Source organism: Hylobates moloch, unplaced genomic scaffold (genome assembly GCF_009828535.3).
Source record: "Hylobates moloch isolate HMO894 unplaced genomic scaffold, HMol_V3 SCAFFOLD_13, whole genome shotgun sequence".
NCBI classification, from domain to species: Eukaryota; Metazoa; Chordata; class Mammalia; order Primates; family Hylobatidae; genus Hylobates; species Hylobates moloch.
This window is the reverse complement of record NW_026652288.1, coordinates 89,364,218-89,383,880: the sequence shown is the minus strand read 5'-3', so window position 1 is coordinate 89,383,880 and position 19,663 is coordinate 89,364,218. Positions and strand designations below refer to the sequence as shown.

The window sequence follows — 19,663 nt, the reverse complement described above, 5'->3', positions numbered from 1 at the left end:
TGCAGTCAAAACAACTGCAACTCAAATTTATGAGTGTAATGTGTAGTTGTTTTGTTTACCATACCTTTATGTAAGTACTAAGCAATATAACCAGATTATAAGCATTACATATATATATATATCTTCCCACAGCTTTTGCCTGTGATGAAATTAAAAAAAAAAAAGTTTGTATTGAAAGGAAGGCTGATCTTTACCATATGTTATAATCTGTATTTCATTCTGAATCCTAAACCTGTATGTCTGAGCACACTGCTAAGTTGCAGAAAATTTTCAGGATCTTTAACTGCATACTAATCGCAATTTGAAAACTGCCTCTGTTTACCTTCAGTGTTTACTGATCTTTGATGGCATTTATCTTATACTTCCCTGGGCAAAAGAAATGGTTTCAAAATGAGACATAGATAACACTCTTCTTAATGATAATCTAAGGCCTTCCTAAAAATGTGGAAAATAACACTTCCCTAAACAGTAACTGTACTATGAAAATAAAATTTCATTTACACAGTAAGATTCTATTTGCACTTGTTGTTTTAAGTGGTAAAGAGACTATGAACTGTAAGCCTAGAATTCGGAGAGATTTTTCTCTTCTTCCAGTGCCCTTTGCATCCTGTCATGCGCAGTGCAGCTGGTGCATGAAACACTGACGAAGGGAAGAAGCCAAGGACAGTAATGGAGTCCTGTTAGGTCAGGCTTCACGGGAAAGTGAGGTTGTACGTTACTGGTGAGAAGTGCCTGCTAAGAAAAGGACTTGCTTTGGGACAAAAACGTTAGTGCTTTCACTTTCCTCTACTGCCATTCATGGGTCATTCATGACATTATATAAATGCACAAAGTTTTTTCCTTTTTTATTCATTTTTTACTGACAAATTACAATTCTATATATTACCATGTAAAACATGATGTTTTGAAATATATATACTTTGTAAAATGGCTCAGTTGAGCTAATTAACATATGCATTCACTCACATACTTATTTTTATAGTGAGAATACTTAAAATCTACTTTCTTACCGAGTTTCAAAAATATAATACACTGTTATTAATGATAGTTACCATAATGTGCCATAGATCTCTTGAACTTTTTCCTCCTATCTAACTGAAATTTTATATCCTTTGACCAACATCTCCCAAACCTCTCAACCTTCACCTCCAGCCCCTGGTAACCACCATTCTACTCTGCTTCTATGAGTTCAAGTTTTTTCGATTCCACATGTAAGTGAGATCACATGGTACTTGTCTTTCTGTGCTTGGCATATTTCACTTAACACACTGTCCTCTAGATTCATTCATGTTGTCACAAATGAGTTTTTCTTTCTTGTATAAGGCCGAATAGCATTCCATCATCTATATATATCACATTCTTCTTACCCTTCCTTCCATCGATAGACTGATTCTGTATCTTGGCTATTGTGAATAATGCTGCAATGAACACAGGAATTAAAATATTGCTTAGACATACTGATTTCATTTCCTTTGGATATTGTATTAGTCTGTTTTCCCACTGCTGATAAAGACATACCCGAGACTGGGTAATTTAGAAAAGAAAGAGGTTTAATGGACTTAGAGTTCCATGTGGCTGGGGAGGCCACACAATCATGGTGAAAGGCAAGGAGGAGCAAGTCATATCTTACATGGGTGGCAGCAGGCAAAGAAAGAGCTTGTGCAGGGAAACTCCCCCTTATAATACCATCAGATCCCATGAGACTTATTCACTATCATAAGAGCAGCACAGTAAAGACCTGCCCCCATGATTCAATTACCTCCCACTGGGTCCCTCCCACAACACGTGGGAATTCAAGATGAGATTTTGGTGGGGACACAGCCAAACCATATCAGATATACACCCAGTAGTGGAATTGTTGGATCATGTGGTAGCTCTACTTTTAGTTTATTGAGGACCTTCATATGTTTTCCATAATGGTTATACAAATTTGTATTTCCACCAACAGTATACAAGGGTTCTTTTCTCTCCACATCCTCTCCAACACTTATCTTTCATCTTTTCAATAACAGACATCCTAATAGGTGTGAGGTGGTATCTCACTGTGGTTTTAATTTGCATTTCCCTATGATTAGTAATGTTGAATATTTTGTTCATATATCTATTGGCCATTTGTCTGTCTTCTTTTGAGAAATGTCCATTCAGGTCCTTTTTCCATTTTTAAATCAAGTTGTTGTCTTGCTATTGAGTTAAGTTCCTTATATATTTTAGATGTTAACCCCTTATCAGATGTATGGTTAGCAAATATTTTCTCTTATTCTGAGGGTTGTCTCTTTATCGTCTTGATTATGTCCTTTGCTGTGTGGAAGTTTTTGAGTTTGATGTAATCCCACTTGCCTATTTTGCTTTTGTTGCCTATGTTTTTAGTGCCATATTTTTCAAATTCTTTGCCCAGACCAGTGTCATGTAGCATTTCCCCAGTGTTTTCTTCTAGTAGTTTCATAGTTTCAGGTATTACATTTAAGTCTTCAATCCATTTTGAGTTGATTTTTGTATATAATGTGAGAAAAGGGTCTAATTTCATTATGTTGCCTGTAGATATCCAGTTTTCCAAGAACAATTTATGGAAGACACTATTCTTTCTCCATTATGTATTCTTAGCACCTTTGTAGAAAAACAATTAACCATAAATGCATGGGTTTATTTCTGGACTCTCTATTCTGTTCCATTGGTCTATATGCCTGTTTTTATGCTGTTATCATGCCATTTTGATCACTATAGCTTTGTAATATATTTTGAAGGCAGGTAGTGTGATCCTTCCAATGTTGTTCTTTTTGCTCAAGATTGCTTTGGCTATTCAAGGTCTCTCGTGAGTCTGTACAAATTTTATGATTTTTTTTATTTCTGTGGAAAACATCATGGGAATTTTGATAAGAATTGGGCTGAATCTATAGATTGCTTTAGGGAGTGTTTGGGAAATGTAACAATGTTAATTCTTCTTAATCCCATGATCATGGGATATTTTTTCATTTATTTGCATTTTCTTCGGTTTCTCAGAAAGTTTATTTCTTACCATGCGTCCACACTTGAAATTTTTATTTGTTTATTTTATTAATGAAGGAACCAACGGGAAGACAATAGAGTTGGTTGCAAAAGCAAAACAATGAGGAACAGGGCTTTATATAGCCAGTTGGGAAATAAATGCCAAAATGAGTTTCCCTAGTTAGATACAAGATCGGCTAACTTTCTACAAGACAATAAGATATCACCGTTGGAGTTAACATCTCTACTAGGTTGCAGCATCCTAACGACTTAATCCTAAAAGGTTGTGAACTATCTTCCCCTTTATATTTGCTTATCTTTGTTCATCGAATATATTGTGGCCCAAAAGTGTCAGATCAGGGTTGTAGTTGGCTGAATGGTGGCCAGGTATAGCAAAATACATGATTAAATTACAGGTCTCTGGAGAAGGAGGCTTTCCTGAACTATTTGGGTGGGCCCTAAATGAAACCACATGTACCTCATAAGAGTAAGGCAGATGGAGTTTTCAGAGAGAAGAGGAGGCAACATGGAGTGACGCAGTCATAAGCCAAAGAATGCCTGAAGCCACTAGGAACTGGGAGAGACGTGGTGCAAATTCTCCCCCAGAGCCTTCAGAGGGAGCGTGGCCCTGCTAATGCCTTGATTTGGAATTCTAGTCTCCAGAACATTGAGAGAATAAATTTCTGTCCTTTCAAGTCAGCCAGTTTGTGATAGTTTGTATTTCTTACACCAGCCCTAAGAAGCTAATACAAGGATCAAGAAGATTTAGAAAATTCTCTCACATGATATCAAGAAATCACGCAACCTCAATTTGCCTCTTTCAAAGTTGGGCATACATTTTTCTGTCACAAGTTCTTTTGCTTTTGCAATGAGTGTAAATTGGCTGCCACAACCCTGGAGTACAAGAAATGTCTTATTATTTTTATTTACTGATATTAAATTTGGCTCTAAGACCCTACTTGCCAGGATGATATGATAGTTGGCTTCACTTTTATGTTTCAGGTCACCCTCCCTGTGTCAGGTGTCTGGGTTAGGAAGAGGTAGTAGCTTTCATGGGGCCTAGAGAAGGGAGGCTACTTGTTCATGGTGGCCCGTGAGCGTGGCCAACCCAACAGTGAGGAGCTGATGCTCCTGGAAGCCCAGAGGTACCCCACCACCCTTCCATCTTCTGACCACAGGCACCCCTGTAGGCACCTCACCCCTGTGCTGCCTGTGGGCCTTGCATTTTCCTTGGCAGCCCCCTCCGGCATTCAGCTGCCGTTGCCCACTTCTAAAGCCCAGGCAGTAGGACCTTGCTAGCACAGACCTCTGCCACTCCAGATCCAGGACAAAAAACAAGACCCCTCTCAGTCTCCTATAACTTCCCCCTTAGCCTCCTGGATTGAACAGAGAGCATTGACTGAGAACACCTTCTGGGGCTAAGAAGAGAAAATATCTTTAATTCATTCACACATCTATTCACTGACAGCATATTTTCAACAACTATTTATTGACTACTTATGGAGCACCTACTGCCTGCTAGGAGATACCGAGGATACAGAAGTATTCCCAACAAAGAGGAGGAAACATAAATTAATGTTTTAATAAATAAACGTTCCACATTTATTAAAGCAAAACAGACTAACACTGTTGTTTACGGTCATCATTACTTCATCATTGCTTGCAATCCACAGTATTCTAAGGGCTTCGTTGCTGACTCCTCACCCATGCAACGGCCCCCCAGGGGCAGCCTTTCTGTGTTTTCTGTCTTCCTAGCATGGCTAGGTGAGCACAGCCTCCTTGGAGAAGCAGTGTAGAACAGTGATTATGAGCATGGCCTTGAAGTACCAGCCCTGCCACTTACTAGCTGTATAACTTTGGGCAAGTGAATTAAGCTCTCTGTATCTCAACATCATCATCTTGAAAATGGAGTTGATAATACCTACCTCATGAAGTTGCCAAAAGAGCAAAATAAATTATAATGTCTAAATTACTCAGAGCAGTGTCTGGTAGTACTATGGTGTCACAGTAGAAGAGGGGGGTCCCCTTCAGGACCAACAATGGTAGAGAAACGACTGAAGAGCAGCTGAGCTCTATGGAGGGCAAGTGCTGTGTGAAGAGGAAAGTTTTGCTGTAAAACAGTGGTTTTCAAACCATGACTGCTTTTCAGAATTACCAGAGGCGCTTTTCAAACATCAAAGGCCCGGGCCCCACCCCCAGAGTTTCTTACTTAATTGGTTGGGGTGGGGCCCAGGCCTGTTGAAGTAATTCCCACGGAAAGCCAAGGTTAAGCATCACTGCTACAGAGAGATCTAACACACATACCAAGAAGTCACCCTCCTTACCCCTCCTCCACTCTATAATAACGGGGACTGGGGAAATTCATTTCAAGCCCATCTCCTCCTATTCCTCAAGGCCTAGCTGTGTCTCAGTGCGTACCTTATCCTGCAGCCCTTAGGCATATGTGGGCACTCATCACTTGTCAGGCCCTGTGCTGGGCATGGGGAGTACAAAAGTTACCAAACAAGATTCTTTTCCTCATGGATCCCCTGGTGGAGCACAGAGATAGACCAAAAACAAACAAAAAAAAAAAAAAAAAAAAAGGAAACTCTCTGAAGTAAATTGTTGAGTGAAAAAATTGAAGAATTGCATGCCTTTTATGTTTCATGTTTTTGAAACACATTACTGTATATATTACCATACATATTATGTGTTTAAATGTTTATGTAACTGCAGATAAAAAGGTCTAGTGGTCCACCTCTTATTTTCCATGATTAATTTTTTTCAAAATAAGTATTCATTTTTTGTGAAATTAAAAATTAATAACATTTTTTAAATTACAGCGGACTCTTGGGGAAAGGTCTTCTGAAAATATTTGCATTTAGCTAAGTTAAGATGTGTATGAATTACATTGCCTATTAATTGTGGCAAAGCAGTTGGCCTTATCAGACATGATTTCATCTAAATGATTCATTATTATTTAATAGAGAGCAATATCCTAAGAAATGAGACATAAGACAGTGCCAACAGAGGGAAGGCAAAAGGAAGAGAATTCTGCATGAGGATCTGTTGTGTACATATGGAGAAAGGCCTGGAAGCCACACTTTCATTTCTGCAGCTATTATGTTTTTAGCCGGAGGCTGATCTTCCTCACAAGCTGAAAGCTTGAATATCAGTTTCTAAAGCTTGAATATCAATTTCTAAAGCTAGACTTGTAATGGAGATTGCCCATCCTAGCTGCGTATCAGAATCACTTGGAGAGGTTAACTAAGATATCAAGGCCTGGAATGGAGACCACCTAAAATAAGATTTTTGGGAGATGAGGCCTGAGGAGTGGTTTTAATATGTCCAGGGCTGAGACCCACTGTTGGAAGAATCACGCATGCATGCTCACAAACATTTTGACAGCATCTCAGTTTAGGCAACATCATACCAGCACAGTACTCCAAAAATGTCATCAATCACAGATGATTCTTGAACTCTAGGGAAGTGAAATGGGAAAAGGAAAAAGCACCTGTATATTTCTGTAATATCATGTGATTCTAATATTACAACACTATGTGTATGATTGATTTCAGGCTCGACTGACCAAAGAACATCGCTGGGGAAGCGCATTACTTTCTCGAAACCACTCCTTAGAAGAAGAGTTTGAAAGGGCAAAAGCAGCAGTGGAGGTAACTTTTCTTAAAATTAGTTTTCTCTGTTTCATGCTCCTGAGAGTGGCATTTGAAAAATCAAACTTCAGCAAGATTTAGAAATGAAATGAGTCTTACATTATAGACATGAAATAGCCATGATTATGATTGTCAGAATGAGACAATTATTTGGTACAGAATCTGGTATAATCAATGTACCAGAGAACATTTGATTTCCCACCAGGGATGACAAATATATATTACCTCTATGCCAATGCAGCGATAGATTAGCAATGACTGTCAGGAGTCCTGGATCAGAAAGAACTCTGAGTCTAGTCTAGGTTCTATGGTGAACCAATGCTATGGATTTGCTAGGTGTCTGTGAGGCCAAGGTTCATGCCTTATATTTTTATCTCTCTAGCATCTAGCACAATGTCTGAAAAAGAAGATCTTGCTGCCCGTGTGATATGTTCCTAAGTAGGCAAGAAAAGGGCATGGCTGGAATATTCTAGCTAATGGATAGTCCATCTTGACTTGGGCGAATTTTATTGTTAAGAATGTCCAAAACATTGTTGATAATTCAAATGAATACCTGTTTGGATCATTGATTTCTGTATTTAGCCTTCTAATAAGAAAGAGAGAGAGAGAAAAGGGAAGAGGGAGGAAAGGAAGGAAAAAAGAAGAAAGGGAAGAAAAAAAACCTAAATAAACAGAAAGCAACTTTTGCTGTTTTTTTAATGCATTTCCTTCCCGGGTAGACTCAAAAAGAGTGCATCACAGATGCTATCTCTGCTACTCATCAAAGCTTTGCTAGATTGCTGTTTGAGAGTGGAGCTTTTCACTGAACTTACTTATGAACTTGTTGGAAACTCCATTTCTATTATGGATATGAAATCTTGAAAATTGAAAGCATTTCTGGAATATGGTTCATTTATGTGACTTGTCTTCCTAGAATTTGCATGAAAGGATTACACTAAAAGCGTGGTCTTTCAGTACCTATACTTGAAGTACAATAAAATTATATTTGCAGTTTAATATTTAAAGGATTCTTTCAATTCCGGGAAAGACTTCCAGCCATAATTTCATATTATTATTCAGAAAGCCAATAAGAGAACACTTTTATTTCACCACAATACCATCTACCCAAATTCCTTCTTTTAATTTTAGCATTTTTTAATTAAAAAAAAAAAGCTAATGAATATTTAGTGCTCTTGAATGTGATCAACTGATGTATTTGGTTGAGACCAGCTGAGTTCAATCAAATTGTTCAAATGCATGGAGCCTGTAGCTCAGTTTACTTTAAATGTAGGTTTTCCAAAATTAAGAGCTAATTTAAATTTTATCTTTTAAACTCCTACTGTGTGTAGCACACTGAAATACCACTAAAACAATCATTTTAAACCCATGGAATCTTGGGTAAATAAAGACATTTAAATGTATCTGGTCTTATTTGTAATGAGAAAGATAATGAATTCACATTCAAAAGACTTAATTACAAAGTAAAAGATCAACAAGGGAAGAATATCTATCTATCAAGATATATATATTCACAAATCATTTAATCTTAGCTGTGATAGAGACCTTAGAAATTGTTTATCCCCACCAGACACACAAACCAAAAAATTTTTTTCTATTAAAACACTTCACAAATTATTACCCTGTTTTATTTGAACACTTCCAATTAGGGGCAACTCACTTCTTTTCAAGAAAATCCATTTCCATTTTGGACAGTACAATTATCAAAAAGTTCTTTCTTATGCTGAAATTGGCCTATCAGCAACTTGCGGTTTTGCTTGGTCTTGGTTTTACTCCCTCTAGAGCAAGTCAGAATTAATCTTTTCTCTTCATGCCCATCTCACCCCAGCAAACCACATCTCCTGGCTTCTCCCTGTCTGTACTGGGACCTGAGTTGTTATCCCAACTTGTCACTAATATTATATAACTACCTACATCTCATTAACCAATCTAGGCCTCAGTTTCCATGCCTCTATGATCCTTTCCGGTTACAAAATCCTAGGAGGCTTTAAGTTACTTCAAGCAGTTATTCATTCGGCAAACCATATTGGCTGTTTACATGTACTGGCTGCTGATCTAGGTTCTAAAGATAAAGAAATGATCCAGGATTACTTAGCAGTCTAACAGTAGCATGGTCCACAGGACTAATTTGGACAAACCACTTGTTCATTCTACTTTAGTTTCATATCACCTGTAAGTTGAAGGACTTGGATTCCCAATATACTAAAACCCAATGAGTTTATGTCTTCAAGTAAACAGAATGGTAAGTACAGAATTCCCAGAAAATCAGAAAACTATAAGCAGAGTTGCTTAACCAGAAGCCTGGTACTGGGGAGCTTCCCCAAGGCATGAAGGGTGCCCACCAGAAGGTGTGAACAGGTGTGGAGAAAAAAAGTGTGTGAACACGTGGAGAAGGAGGAGATAAAGTATTTACATTAAGCTGATGGTAAATCATGCCTCCAAAACTTCACACATATTTAGATTATTTATTTCCAGACATTATTCTTACCCAGGGTATTATCTAAATTCATAGCAGAAGACATGATAATATGCCTCAGAAGAGACTTGCAAATTTTTATGCCCATTGACCCAGCCACTTCATAGAATTTATCCTAGAGAAGTAACATGAAAATTGCAATATTTTATCTGTGGAATTTCATTAAACAGTGAAAATCTGGAAAAAGCCAAAGTATCCCATAACAGAGTTTAACTAAATTATATCATATCCTTATAGCAAAATACTATGTAACTATTAAAAATGTCTAGTGATAAATGAAATAGGAGTTTATATATGGAAAGTTTTACAGTATAATTCCAACTTTGTAAAATGATAATAGCATAATAGGTAACATGTTAAAGAATGTACCATGTGCGAGGCACTAAATCAAGAGCATTACATGGCTTATGTCCTTTAATCATCACAGCAGTGCTATGAAGAAAGTAAGATTACTATTCCATTTTTCAGAAGAGAAAACTGAGGCTTAAAGACCTTGCAGACAGTTATGTGGCATTTTATAAGCAATTAAGATAGACTGAAAGTCAACTAGCAAGTTGCAAAACAAGTTTAGCAAGTTGCAAAGCAACGATTCTCACCCAGACTCCAGAGTTTGTATTCTGAACCACTGCATTGTATGAACATAGAGTTTGTCTTCATCCATTTGAGCTGCTGTAACAAAATAACCTGAGATATGGTCATTTATAAGTAGTAGAAATTTATTGCTCACAGTTCTGGAGGCTGAAAAGCTCAAGATCAAGTTGCCAACAGATTTGGTGTCTGCTGAGGGCCCGTTCCTCATAGATGGCACCTTCTTGCTGGGTCCTCACATGGCAGAAGGGCAAAGAAGGCTAACAAATTCCCTCAGGCCTCTTGTATAAGGGCACTAATCCCATTCATGACAGCCTCGCCCTCATGACCTAATCACCTCTGAAAGGCCCTACCTCCAAATACGTCACCTTTGGAGTTAGGTTTCAACATATGAATTTGAGGGAACACATTCAGACCATAGCAGATTCTGTGCCCAAATGTTAACAATAGTTATTCTTGGGTGGCTGGATTTGGAATGGTTTTTTTCTTCTCCTGTTGGCTTATTTGTATTTTCCAAATGTTCTTTCATAAAGTGTATTATGTTGATAATCAAGGGGAAAGTTGTAAGTTATAGACACTACAGTGGGATATAAGATTCTTAAAAGGACTAAAAGTGTCTTATTCTTTATTTCAAGACAAAGAATGGTGATGCAGATTGCCTTCATCAGAGGCAATTTTAAATACTAGTAAGCTCCAGATGAAAATCATGCCTGGAGGAAGTTGAATTTTTCCAAAATCTCTGCCTTATATTTTTATATCGTCTGATTCCAATGTTCTTCCTATTTTACATTCTATTCCATGTTTTGTTATCATCCTGCCTCATGATCGGCACCTGGCCACCTCTCCACTCTTTCTTCTGCTTCTCAGTCCCCTTACTGAGCTCCAGGTATATTGGCTTCTGCCTTTCTCTCTGTTCCTCTCCCACACCCAAGTTTACTGCCCACTGTCCCCACCTTCTCTTCTGTCTATATGGAACACTCTTTCCTCCAATCTTCAGGTGGCAGCTTCCTTCTTGCCATTCAAATTGTAGCTGGATTGCCAATGCCTCAGAAAAGCTGAACCTGATCACTCAATTGCCATTGCATCACCTAGGCCTTTGTTTTTCATCCTAGTATTTATCACTGGGTCTTTTCTTATTTGTTTTTATTTATCTGTCTATAATCTGTCTTCCTACTTTAAAAATGCAGCCTCCATGAGAAAAGAGGCCTTGTCTCTTATTTACCACTGTACCCTAATATCTAGAACAATGTCTGTTACCTACGAATAATCAATAAATATTTGCTGACTGAATGGATGGATGAATGAAATTCATTCATTAATTAATGTTAATCACTCTCTATGGGTAACGCTTTTTCTCAACTATCTATTATTGTATATAAAGTGCCATATAACCTTCCAACATAATGGTATCTCCATTTTAATAGTTGACATAAAACAATTCTGCCCGAAGCATACAGATTTGTGCCTGGGACTGGGCTGCAGTGTCCTCTGTAATTGTCTTGGTCTTGATGTCAGTCAGAGAGACACATTTATAAGAATGCAGGCTCCAACCAATCTTGCCAGTAACATTGGACATATTTTGTATTTTAGATGGTATGAACTCATTTTTACTTACATTAATACCTGGAAATGTGCAAATCGACTAATTTTTTAGCTGAAGTGCCCTAAAATACATTATCCACTATTGGAGAAAAGACAACTAAAACCACATGAACATTTATTGTTTGTAGTAAATGACCTGGGAACCTGTTTATGTGCAAAGACTGTCATTCCTCAAGCTCACGTTGAACTCTTAGCTCTAGCTAAGCCTTATATAGGTGAGGATCTTTTCCTCCATATCTTAACATTGTATCGAAAGATCAAGTCTGGTGTGGTGCCTCATGCCTGTAATCCTAGTCCTCTGGGAGGTGAGGTTTCACCATATTGCCAAGGCTGGTCTCAAACTCCTGGGCGGCAGATCGCTTGAGCCCAGGAGTTTGAGAACAGCCTGGGCAACAAAGTGAAACCTCATCTCTACAAAAAGATAGAAAAATTAGCCAGGCATGGTGGCACATACTTGTCATCCCAGATACTCAGGAGGCTGAGGTGGGAGGATCGCTTGAGCCCAGAATATAGAGGCTACAGTGAACCCTGATCATGCCACTGCACTCCAGCCTGAATGACAGAATGAGACCCTACCTCCAAAAAGAAGAAGAAGAAGAAAGAAGAAGAAGAAGAGGAAGAAGAAGAAGAAGAAGAAGAAGAAGAAGAAGAAGAAGAAGAAGAAGAAGAAGAAGAAGAAGAAGAAGAAAAGAAAGAAAGAAAGAAAGAAAGAAAGAAAGAAAGAAAGAAAGAAAGAAAGAAAGAAAGGAAGGAAGAAAGGAAGAAAGAAAGAAAAATTATCTCTGCCAAAAATATTGTAATTTTAGGACAGAGATAGATACTCCCATTCTGGGCTTAAAAAATAAAACGCATCTTCCCTGAACAAAAGAGAGAGGAGCTTCCTCTGTGCTTCCTCCTGGATTTTCCTTACAGCCAGCAGCCTAAATGCACTGTCCACTAGGTCCCTAGGAAGGATGCACAGGGAGGCACAGGAGTGAGAAACTGCGAAGGAGCTCCCAGAGCTCAGTGAGACCCAAAGCTGCCTCCCAGGAGTGGAGATTCCTACGGAGAACTATGCTTCATCTGCAGAGGAGAGAGAAGGTCATGTAAGAAGTCAGCACACTGCAACCACAAGCCAAAAATACCTCCTTCATCAGCGTTAGCAGGAAGGGAAAGAGAGCCAGCCGGAATCTGGTTTTGTGTTTAGCTAGTCTCTCTAAGTGCTGCAACATTTAGAATACATTGGATTTAGCAACACATTCATCAGACATGCCTTAGCTCCTTCTATGGGCCAGGCACTGTGCTGGGTGCTAGTAAAGAGAATTGAATAGATCAATTCTGTCCTTAAGGAGTAATTAAGGTGAAGAATCACAGATAAAAACAAACCAGGCGATCACTCAAGTATAGCTTATCATGTGATATAGTTATTATGGGTTTCATGTCGATCTCCCATACCAGATTGTGACTTCCTTCTTTATTCATCCTTCTTTATGTTCCCAGCACCTACCATGGAGTCTGGTGCAAATTTTTACTGGATAAATCAATGAACAAATTAACAGTTTATTATTTTAATGCATTTATTTCATCTAAACATCTCTTCACTAGTGAGTGCTTAAGATATATGACTAACTTACTGACCGACTAACAAAGGATGAACTTTTCCCCCTAGATTCAAAATCACGTTCTGCTTAGCTCTAATATTATTATAATGCTTGTTTTTTGCCTTTTAAGCAATGTTTTCACAGCTCTACTTTTGCCCTGAGGAGGTATTCTTATGAGCAAATTTTTTTAAAAGAATAATGAAATATGTAAATGAGAAAAAATGAGGATGTATGGACAAAGGAGAGTACAGTTCAGTCATCAGAGGCAAGAACAGGAAGCATATCCTTACATCCTTCTCGCAAATTAATTGAGACTATTAAATTCTACCAAGACCTTTAAATTCTAGAGCTCTGACTCTTCTCGTCCCCCACTTCTCTTTTCTTTAGCTTTACATGAAACCTTACTTGTGATAGTTTAACATGTCCACAAATTATTTGATACTGCCTTCAAAATATGGGAGCTTAATTCTCTTCCTCTTGAGTGTGGGCTGGACTTAGTGACTCACTTCTCATAAATAGAATAAAGTGGAAGTCATGGTGTGTGACTTTTAAGATTAGGTCATTGTATATACTGTGGCCTCCTCCCTGCTCTTTCTCTCAATCACTCACTCTGGGGTAAACCCAGCTACCACATCATGCAGACCGTTGGCAGCCCATATGAGGTCTCCTGTCCATACCACATGAGGGAGCTATCTTGTGAATGGATTCTCCAGACCCTACCTTGGGATGACTGCAGGCCCAGCTAGCAGCTTAATTCCACCTTCGTAAGAGACCCCAGGTCAGGCCATCCAGCTAAGCTACTCCCTAATTCCTGACCCTCAGAAACAGTGCGACATAGTAAACGTGTGTTTCTTGAAGTTGCTAAGTGTAGGGTGATTTGTTAAGCAGCATTCGATAACTACTCCTCACACTCCCCAGCCTCATCCCATTCCACTACTCTCTTCCTCATCTCCATTCCTAACACCATTTAATACTCCCAAAATTGGGAAATTACCCTTGTAGCGCAGAAACAATGTATTCATTCATTCTGGATGGGAATTTTTCAAACTATTCCCCTACTATCTAGCTGGTTCTGAGCTTGTCCTCTCTGATCCCTAAAGGAGAATGAATGAAAACCTTTTTTGTAACAGTCCATGTTCCTTAGGGGACATTCAGGCCTTCACCAAGGATCTGGTTGGAGACTTTTGCTTTTCTTCTGCAAAGCTCCTAGATGTCTCTTCATGACAATCTTCATTGAAAGCAGCTTTCTAACCTTCCATTTATATGTCCTATCGCAGAGGACACAACCATCAAGATAGCCTCTCTTCAGGCTTCAAGCTAACATTGCCTCCCACAGCATTTTATGAAAAATCATGGCAAATTGGTAATTACTGTTATAAGAACATGGGCAGTGAAAAAGTTTACTGCTAACTAGTAATTCCTTTTCTAGAAATACAAGTGATTGCTGTGGTATGAATGTTGTGTCCCTTTAGCATTCATAGGTTGAAGCCTAATCCCCAGTGAGATGGTATGAAGAGATGGGACCTTTGGGAAGTGACTAGGTCATGAGGGTGGAAAATGCCCTTATAAAAGAGATCTGAGGGAGCTTGTTTGTCCTACAAACATGTAAGGATAGAGCAAGAAAGCACTTTCAATGAAGACCAGGCCCTCACCAGACACCTAATCTGCCAGCTCCTTGATCTTAGACTTCTCAGCCTCCAGAACTATGAGAAATACATGTTTGCTGTTTATAAGCCACCCAGTTTATGGAATTTTTGTTATACCAGCCCAAACAGGCTGACAGTAGCTTTCTTTGTTTCTCTTTAACTTTAACTAACAGATGCCATACTCAAAACAACACAACAGCTAAACCCAGCTTCAATGACATAAACTCAAAAGTGCTTTCCATATAGAAATTTTGTTCTTGCCTGAAATTATTCCCATTGTATATACTATAGGTCTGATAGGCATCTCAGAAATATTAAGTGATTGAACAAAATTGTAGGCCGTTCTTGAACTGCTTTCATTAATATAGGATTATATAAGAAACTGCTAACTTGGGTGCCCTCCTAGCAAGAAGATCCATCTCTAGTACCTCCTCAAATTTTCTTTTGCTTGCTATGACAGTATTACCTCTTTGAAGTGGAAGGAATTAATGCATTAAACATTCCTTAAACCATTCTAACTTAGATTCAGTATCCAAAAAGGAGAAAATCTTCTGATAATGTATGAAAACATTCTTTGGACACTATTAAAGAAATCTTGAAGTTAACTGCTTAAAATAGAGATTTCCTAGAGCTTGGTTTGTCATGTTAGCTAACATCCTTCACAAGTCAAATGTAGATAAATCATATGTTGTGAGTTCATTGGGAAAATGGCAAAAGTCCCTTTGCTCTCACATTGATTAGATTTTCTTCTGTTTTAAACAAATAAAATTTTACTTCCAAAAACAACATGAAGCATAGTTAAGAATAATGGTAGAATGACTTGCAATGAATGCTGAGAGAGGGTAAGGATAAAAGTATAAGGCAAGATAAGGCCAGGCACGGTGGCTCACACCTGTAATCCCAGCACTTTGGGAGGCCGAGGTGGGTGGATTACCTGAAGTCAGGGGTTTGAGACCAGCCTGACCAACATGGTGAAACCCTGTCTCTACTAAAAGTACAAAAATTAGCCAGGCATGATGGTGCCTGCCTGTAATCCCAGCTACTTGGGAGGCTGAGGCAGGAGAATCATTTGAACCCAGGATGCAGAGGTTGCAGTGAACCAAGATCACGCCACTGCACTCCAGCCTGGGCAACAAGAGCAAAACTCCCATCAAAAAACAAAAAAAAGTATAAGGCAAGATAGTCTTAGATAAATTTATGAGTAAGTGATCAGTTAAAAAAGAGGGACTTACAGTCTATCTCTAAATTTTTAAGGTCAGAATTATGGGTAATTACCATATCCTTTTACTTCTTTTTGATATCTACTATGTAAATCCTAAAGTAATAAAAATATTTAACTTGACCCATTCTAACAAAACATTAGTTATTCACAGATAAGTCTTCTAGACTATCAGATTTGTAGACTACCTCCAGACCAAAAAGTAGTTTGGAAAATTCCCTTAACTTTGAATCTGAGAAATCCAAGATCTGCAATCTGGACGTGATCTCATCAATCCATACTTACCAGGCAAATAAATGAAGAAGAAAGTGAACATGAAAAGACATAAACTCTATCCGAGACAGAGGAGTTACAGACTGCTCTGTGCTTCTGTTTGTCCATTGGCATGTCCAGGACAATAACTTTTACTCTTTTCTCTTCAAAGAGAGTCTCTAAACACCAATGAGACAGTAGCTTGCAAGTAGTTTGAATCATTTCTTGGAAGGCTTTGTGCCCAGGAATCACATGTTAAACTTACAAGAAAAAGGAAAGTAGCATAATAAGGTATTTGGAAAAAGTCTCAAACTAGATGTAGGTCTTCAGTCTAATTTTGAAAACATGGCATTTGGGCCGCAGCTTTTTCATTAGTAAAATGTGTGGTTGAAATTAAATTGGATTTCATGTACTATGAGATCAGATGGAAAACAGATGAACATTTTATTTTAATAATTGTGCATTTATTTTCATATATGTTTAAAAATATAATTAGCACTTCAAACTGGTGATTTCACAGACATAATTTAGGCAAGGCTTAAGTAGATTTTGCCTATGTAAGTAAAAGAACTGTATTAATTACAAAATACATTGTATAAATAGCAATAAAGTGCAGAAATGACAAAAGTTGTAAAGTTTAGGAAACTGGTATTGATGATTCTTGAGGTCCATTTATTACTTAGGGTAACACTAATAGCTATAAAAGATTCCCAAAAATGCAATTGCTCAAACAAGATAGTTTATTTCTTCTGTGTGCAATAAAAGTCCCAAACTAGCAGGAAGATCTACCCCATGCCATTATCCAGGGTCCCCTGTTCCTTGTAACTTCTTTCTCCTCCATCCTCAAGGGTGTCATCCTCATCTGCATGGTCGATTCTTGCTCCATTCCATGCAGGGAAGAAAGAGCTTGAGGAGGCAGTTCCACTTTCCTAAAAGCTCTGACTCAGATCCCATCTCCTCACACGCCATTGGCAGGGACTTTGTCAAGCACACCACAGCACCACCATCCCCACTGACCCCTACCCCAAACTGCAAGGGAAGCTGAGAAATGGCCACTGTTCAATTACCACAGTTTGAGAGCATTTTGATTGGCAATGAGCAGTTTCTGCCCCAGGGCCCTTCCAGCTCTGATATTCTAAATAAACTTTGAGTTGTGGGAATATTAGAAACCATCTCTCTTTCTGTTTCTCTGTCACATGCACACATTTATTTTACTGTTGAGAGCAGTTGCTATTAACTTTTTTTCTTCTTTTCTTTTTTCTTTTTTTTTTTTTTTTTTTTTTTTTTGAGAAAGGTTTCACTCTGGCACCGAGGCTGGAGTTCAGTGGCATGATCTCAGTTCAATGAAGCCTCACCTCCTTCCGGGCTCAAGCAATTCTCACACCTCAGCCTCCTGAGTAGCTGGGACTATAGACATGTACCACCATGCCTGGCTAATTTTTATATTTTTTGTAGAGATGGGATGTTGCCATGTTGCCCAAGCTGGTCTTGAACTCCTGAGCTCAAGTGATCTGCCCACCTCGGCCTTCCAAAGTGCTGAGATTGCAGGCATGAGCCACCACACCCAGCCAAATTTTTGTTTCTGTAGGAAGAATAACATAATTTTATTTCTGTTGAATGCTCAAAATCCTATATTTTTCTTAGCAGTGCTGCACTGTATAAATCAATCGTCAGTATTCTATAAAATTTTCTGTAGCATTGAATACTGTTACTCATTGTTTATTGAAAAGGAACAATAATGAGATCTGCAGGTTACACACTTTATTTTTGCCTTACAGTGAAGCCAGGGGTTAAAATAGTTTTGATCTTTAGTTCTATATTCAAGTCAGTAAAGCTTATCTGCTTATTCTGGTTTTTATTAAAAAATTTTTTACCCAAACTTTGGAACACAAAGGCAGAAGAATTGCTTGAGCCCAGGAGTTCAAGACCAGCCTGGGCAATATGGCAAGACCCCGTCTCTACAAAAAATCTAAAAGTTAGCCAGGCGTGGTGATGCAGATAATCCCAGCTACTTGGGAGGCTGAAGTGGGAGAATCACTTGAACCCAGGAAGTCAAGGCTGCAGGGAGTCCTGTTTGTTGCACCTTGGCAATAGAGAGAGAACCTGTCTCAAAAAAAATAAAACTTGTCTCAAAAAAAGAAACCTTTTATAAAGTAAAATCAAAATACTGAATGACTAAATCCTCTTTTCTGACTAAAAACACTTAAGCTGCTTATTGGTTTAATATGTAGAACATCAAATACACAACCATTCAGGGTTCAGTGGAAAGTTGGTAAACTCCCTGTGGGCAAAGAGACATCTTGAATTTCCATTATTCATTTGACTTTATTCATATGATATGCTTTAATATGCTGGGTACATAGCTGTTTAATAAATAAATACTTCCTATTGATTAAGAGAATAATCCTTTTCCATGAGGGCAACCCGTTATACCTCTTCCTTACAGGTGATCAGTTACCAGTACCTTATATCTTATATTAGTCGGGGTCCTCCAGTGAAACAGAACCAAGAAGAGATATAGCTGTATATCAATATCTGTATATCAATCAATGTACAGATATCTATATATCAATCAATATATACAGATATCTATATATAAATACATATGCACATATATATCCACCCACCCCATCCAATATCACACTATATCACCAATAGGAGATATATCAATATATACAGACAGACATATCTCCTATTTGTTGGGTGGGGTGGGTGGATATACATATATATATACACACACATGGAGAAAGAGAGGGAGAGAGAGAGGGAAATCTTCATATGTAGATCTCTATATGAATCTCCATATTTAGATTTATTATCAGGAATTGGGTCACACAATTGTGGAGGCTGAGATGTCTCAAGATCTGCTATTTGCATACTGGAGACCCTGGTGAGTTTGGGGTGTAGTTCCAGTCTGAGTCCAAAGGTCCGACTGAGTACCAGGAGAACCTTTGGTGTAAGCTCAGTCTAAATCTGAAGGCCTGAGGACCAGGAGAGCTGATGGTGTAAGACCAAGTCTGAGGGCAGGAGAAGACCAATGTCTCAGCTCAAGCAACCAGGTAGAGAGAGTAAATTCTCCCTTTCTCTACCTTTTGTTCTATTAAGGCCCTCAACAGGTTGAACGATGCTCTTCCAATTGGGGAGGGCAATCTGCTTTACTCAGTCTACTGATTCAAATGCTAGGCTCATTCAGAAATACCCTCATAAACACACCCGGAAATAATGTTGAAGCAAATACCTCAGCACTCCATGGCCCAGTCAAGTTGACACATAAAATTAACCATCACAGCTGGGGAGGTGGTGGGGGTGATGAAACGAGGTTGGTTGATGGGTGCAAAAATATAGTGAGATAGAAAGAATAAGTTCTAGTGTTTAATGGCACAGTAGGGCAACTATAGTTAACAATAATTTATTGTATATTTCAAAATAGCTAGAAGATTTGAAATGTTCTCAACACAAAGAAATGGTAAGTGTGTGAGGTGTTGGATAGCCTAATTACCCTGATTTGATTGTTACACATTGTATGCATCTACAAAACATCACATATACCTCATAAAAATGTGCAACTATTATGTATCAATAACAAATTTTAAAAACTATCATAGATTTTTTTTGTTTTTTTGAGAGAGTCTCTCTCTGTCACCCAGGCTGGGGTGCAGTGGTGAGAT

The 19,663-nt window shown here is 38.4% G+C and overlaps 1 protein-coding gene across 15 annotated transcripts in view; it reads left to right on the top strand.

Annotated features, from left to right (window-relative positions):
* The window catches only part of PEX5L (peroxisomal biogenesis factor 5 like), a 789,103-nt gene that overhangs the window by 721,591 nt on the left and 47,849 nt on the right, over positions 1–19,663 (top strand). For all 15 annotated transcript variants that reach the window (XM_058427079.1, XM_058427077.1, XM_058427076.1 and 12 more), the window contains one exon: positions 6,540–6,635. In XM_058427079.1, coding sequence (XP_058283062.1) covers positions 6,540–6,635 — 96 coding nt within the window. The remainder of the gene's footprint in view (positions 1–6,539; positions 6,636–19,663) is intronic.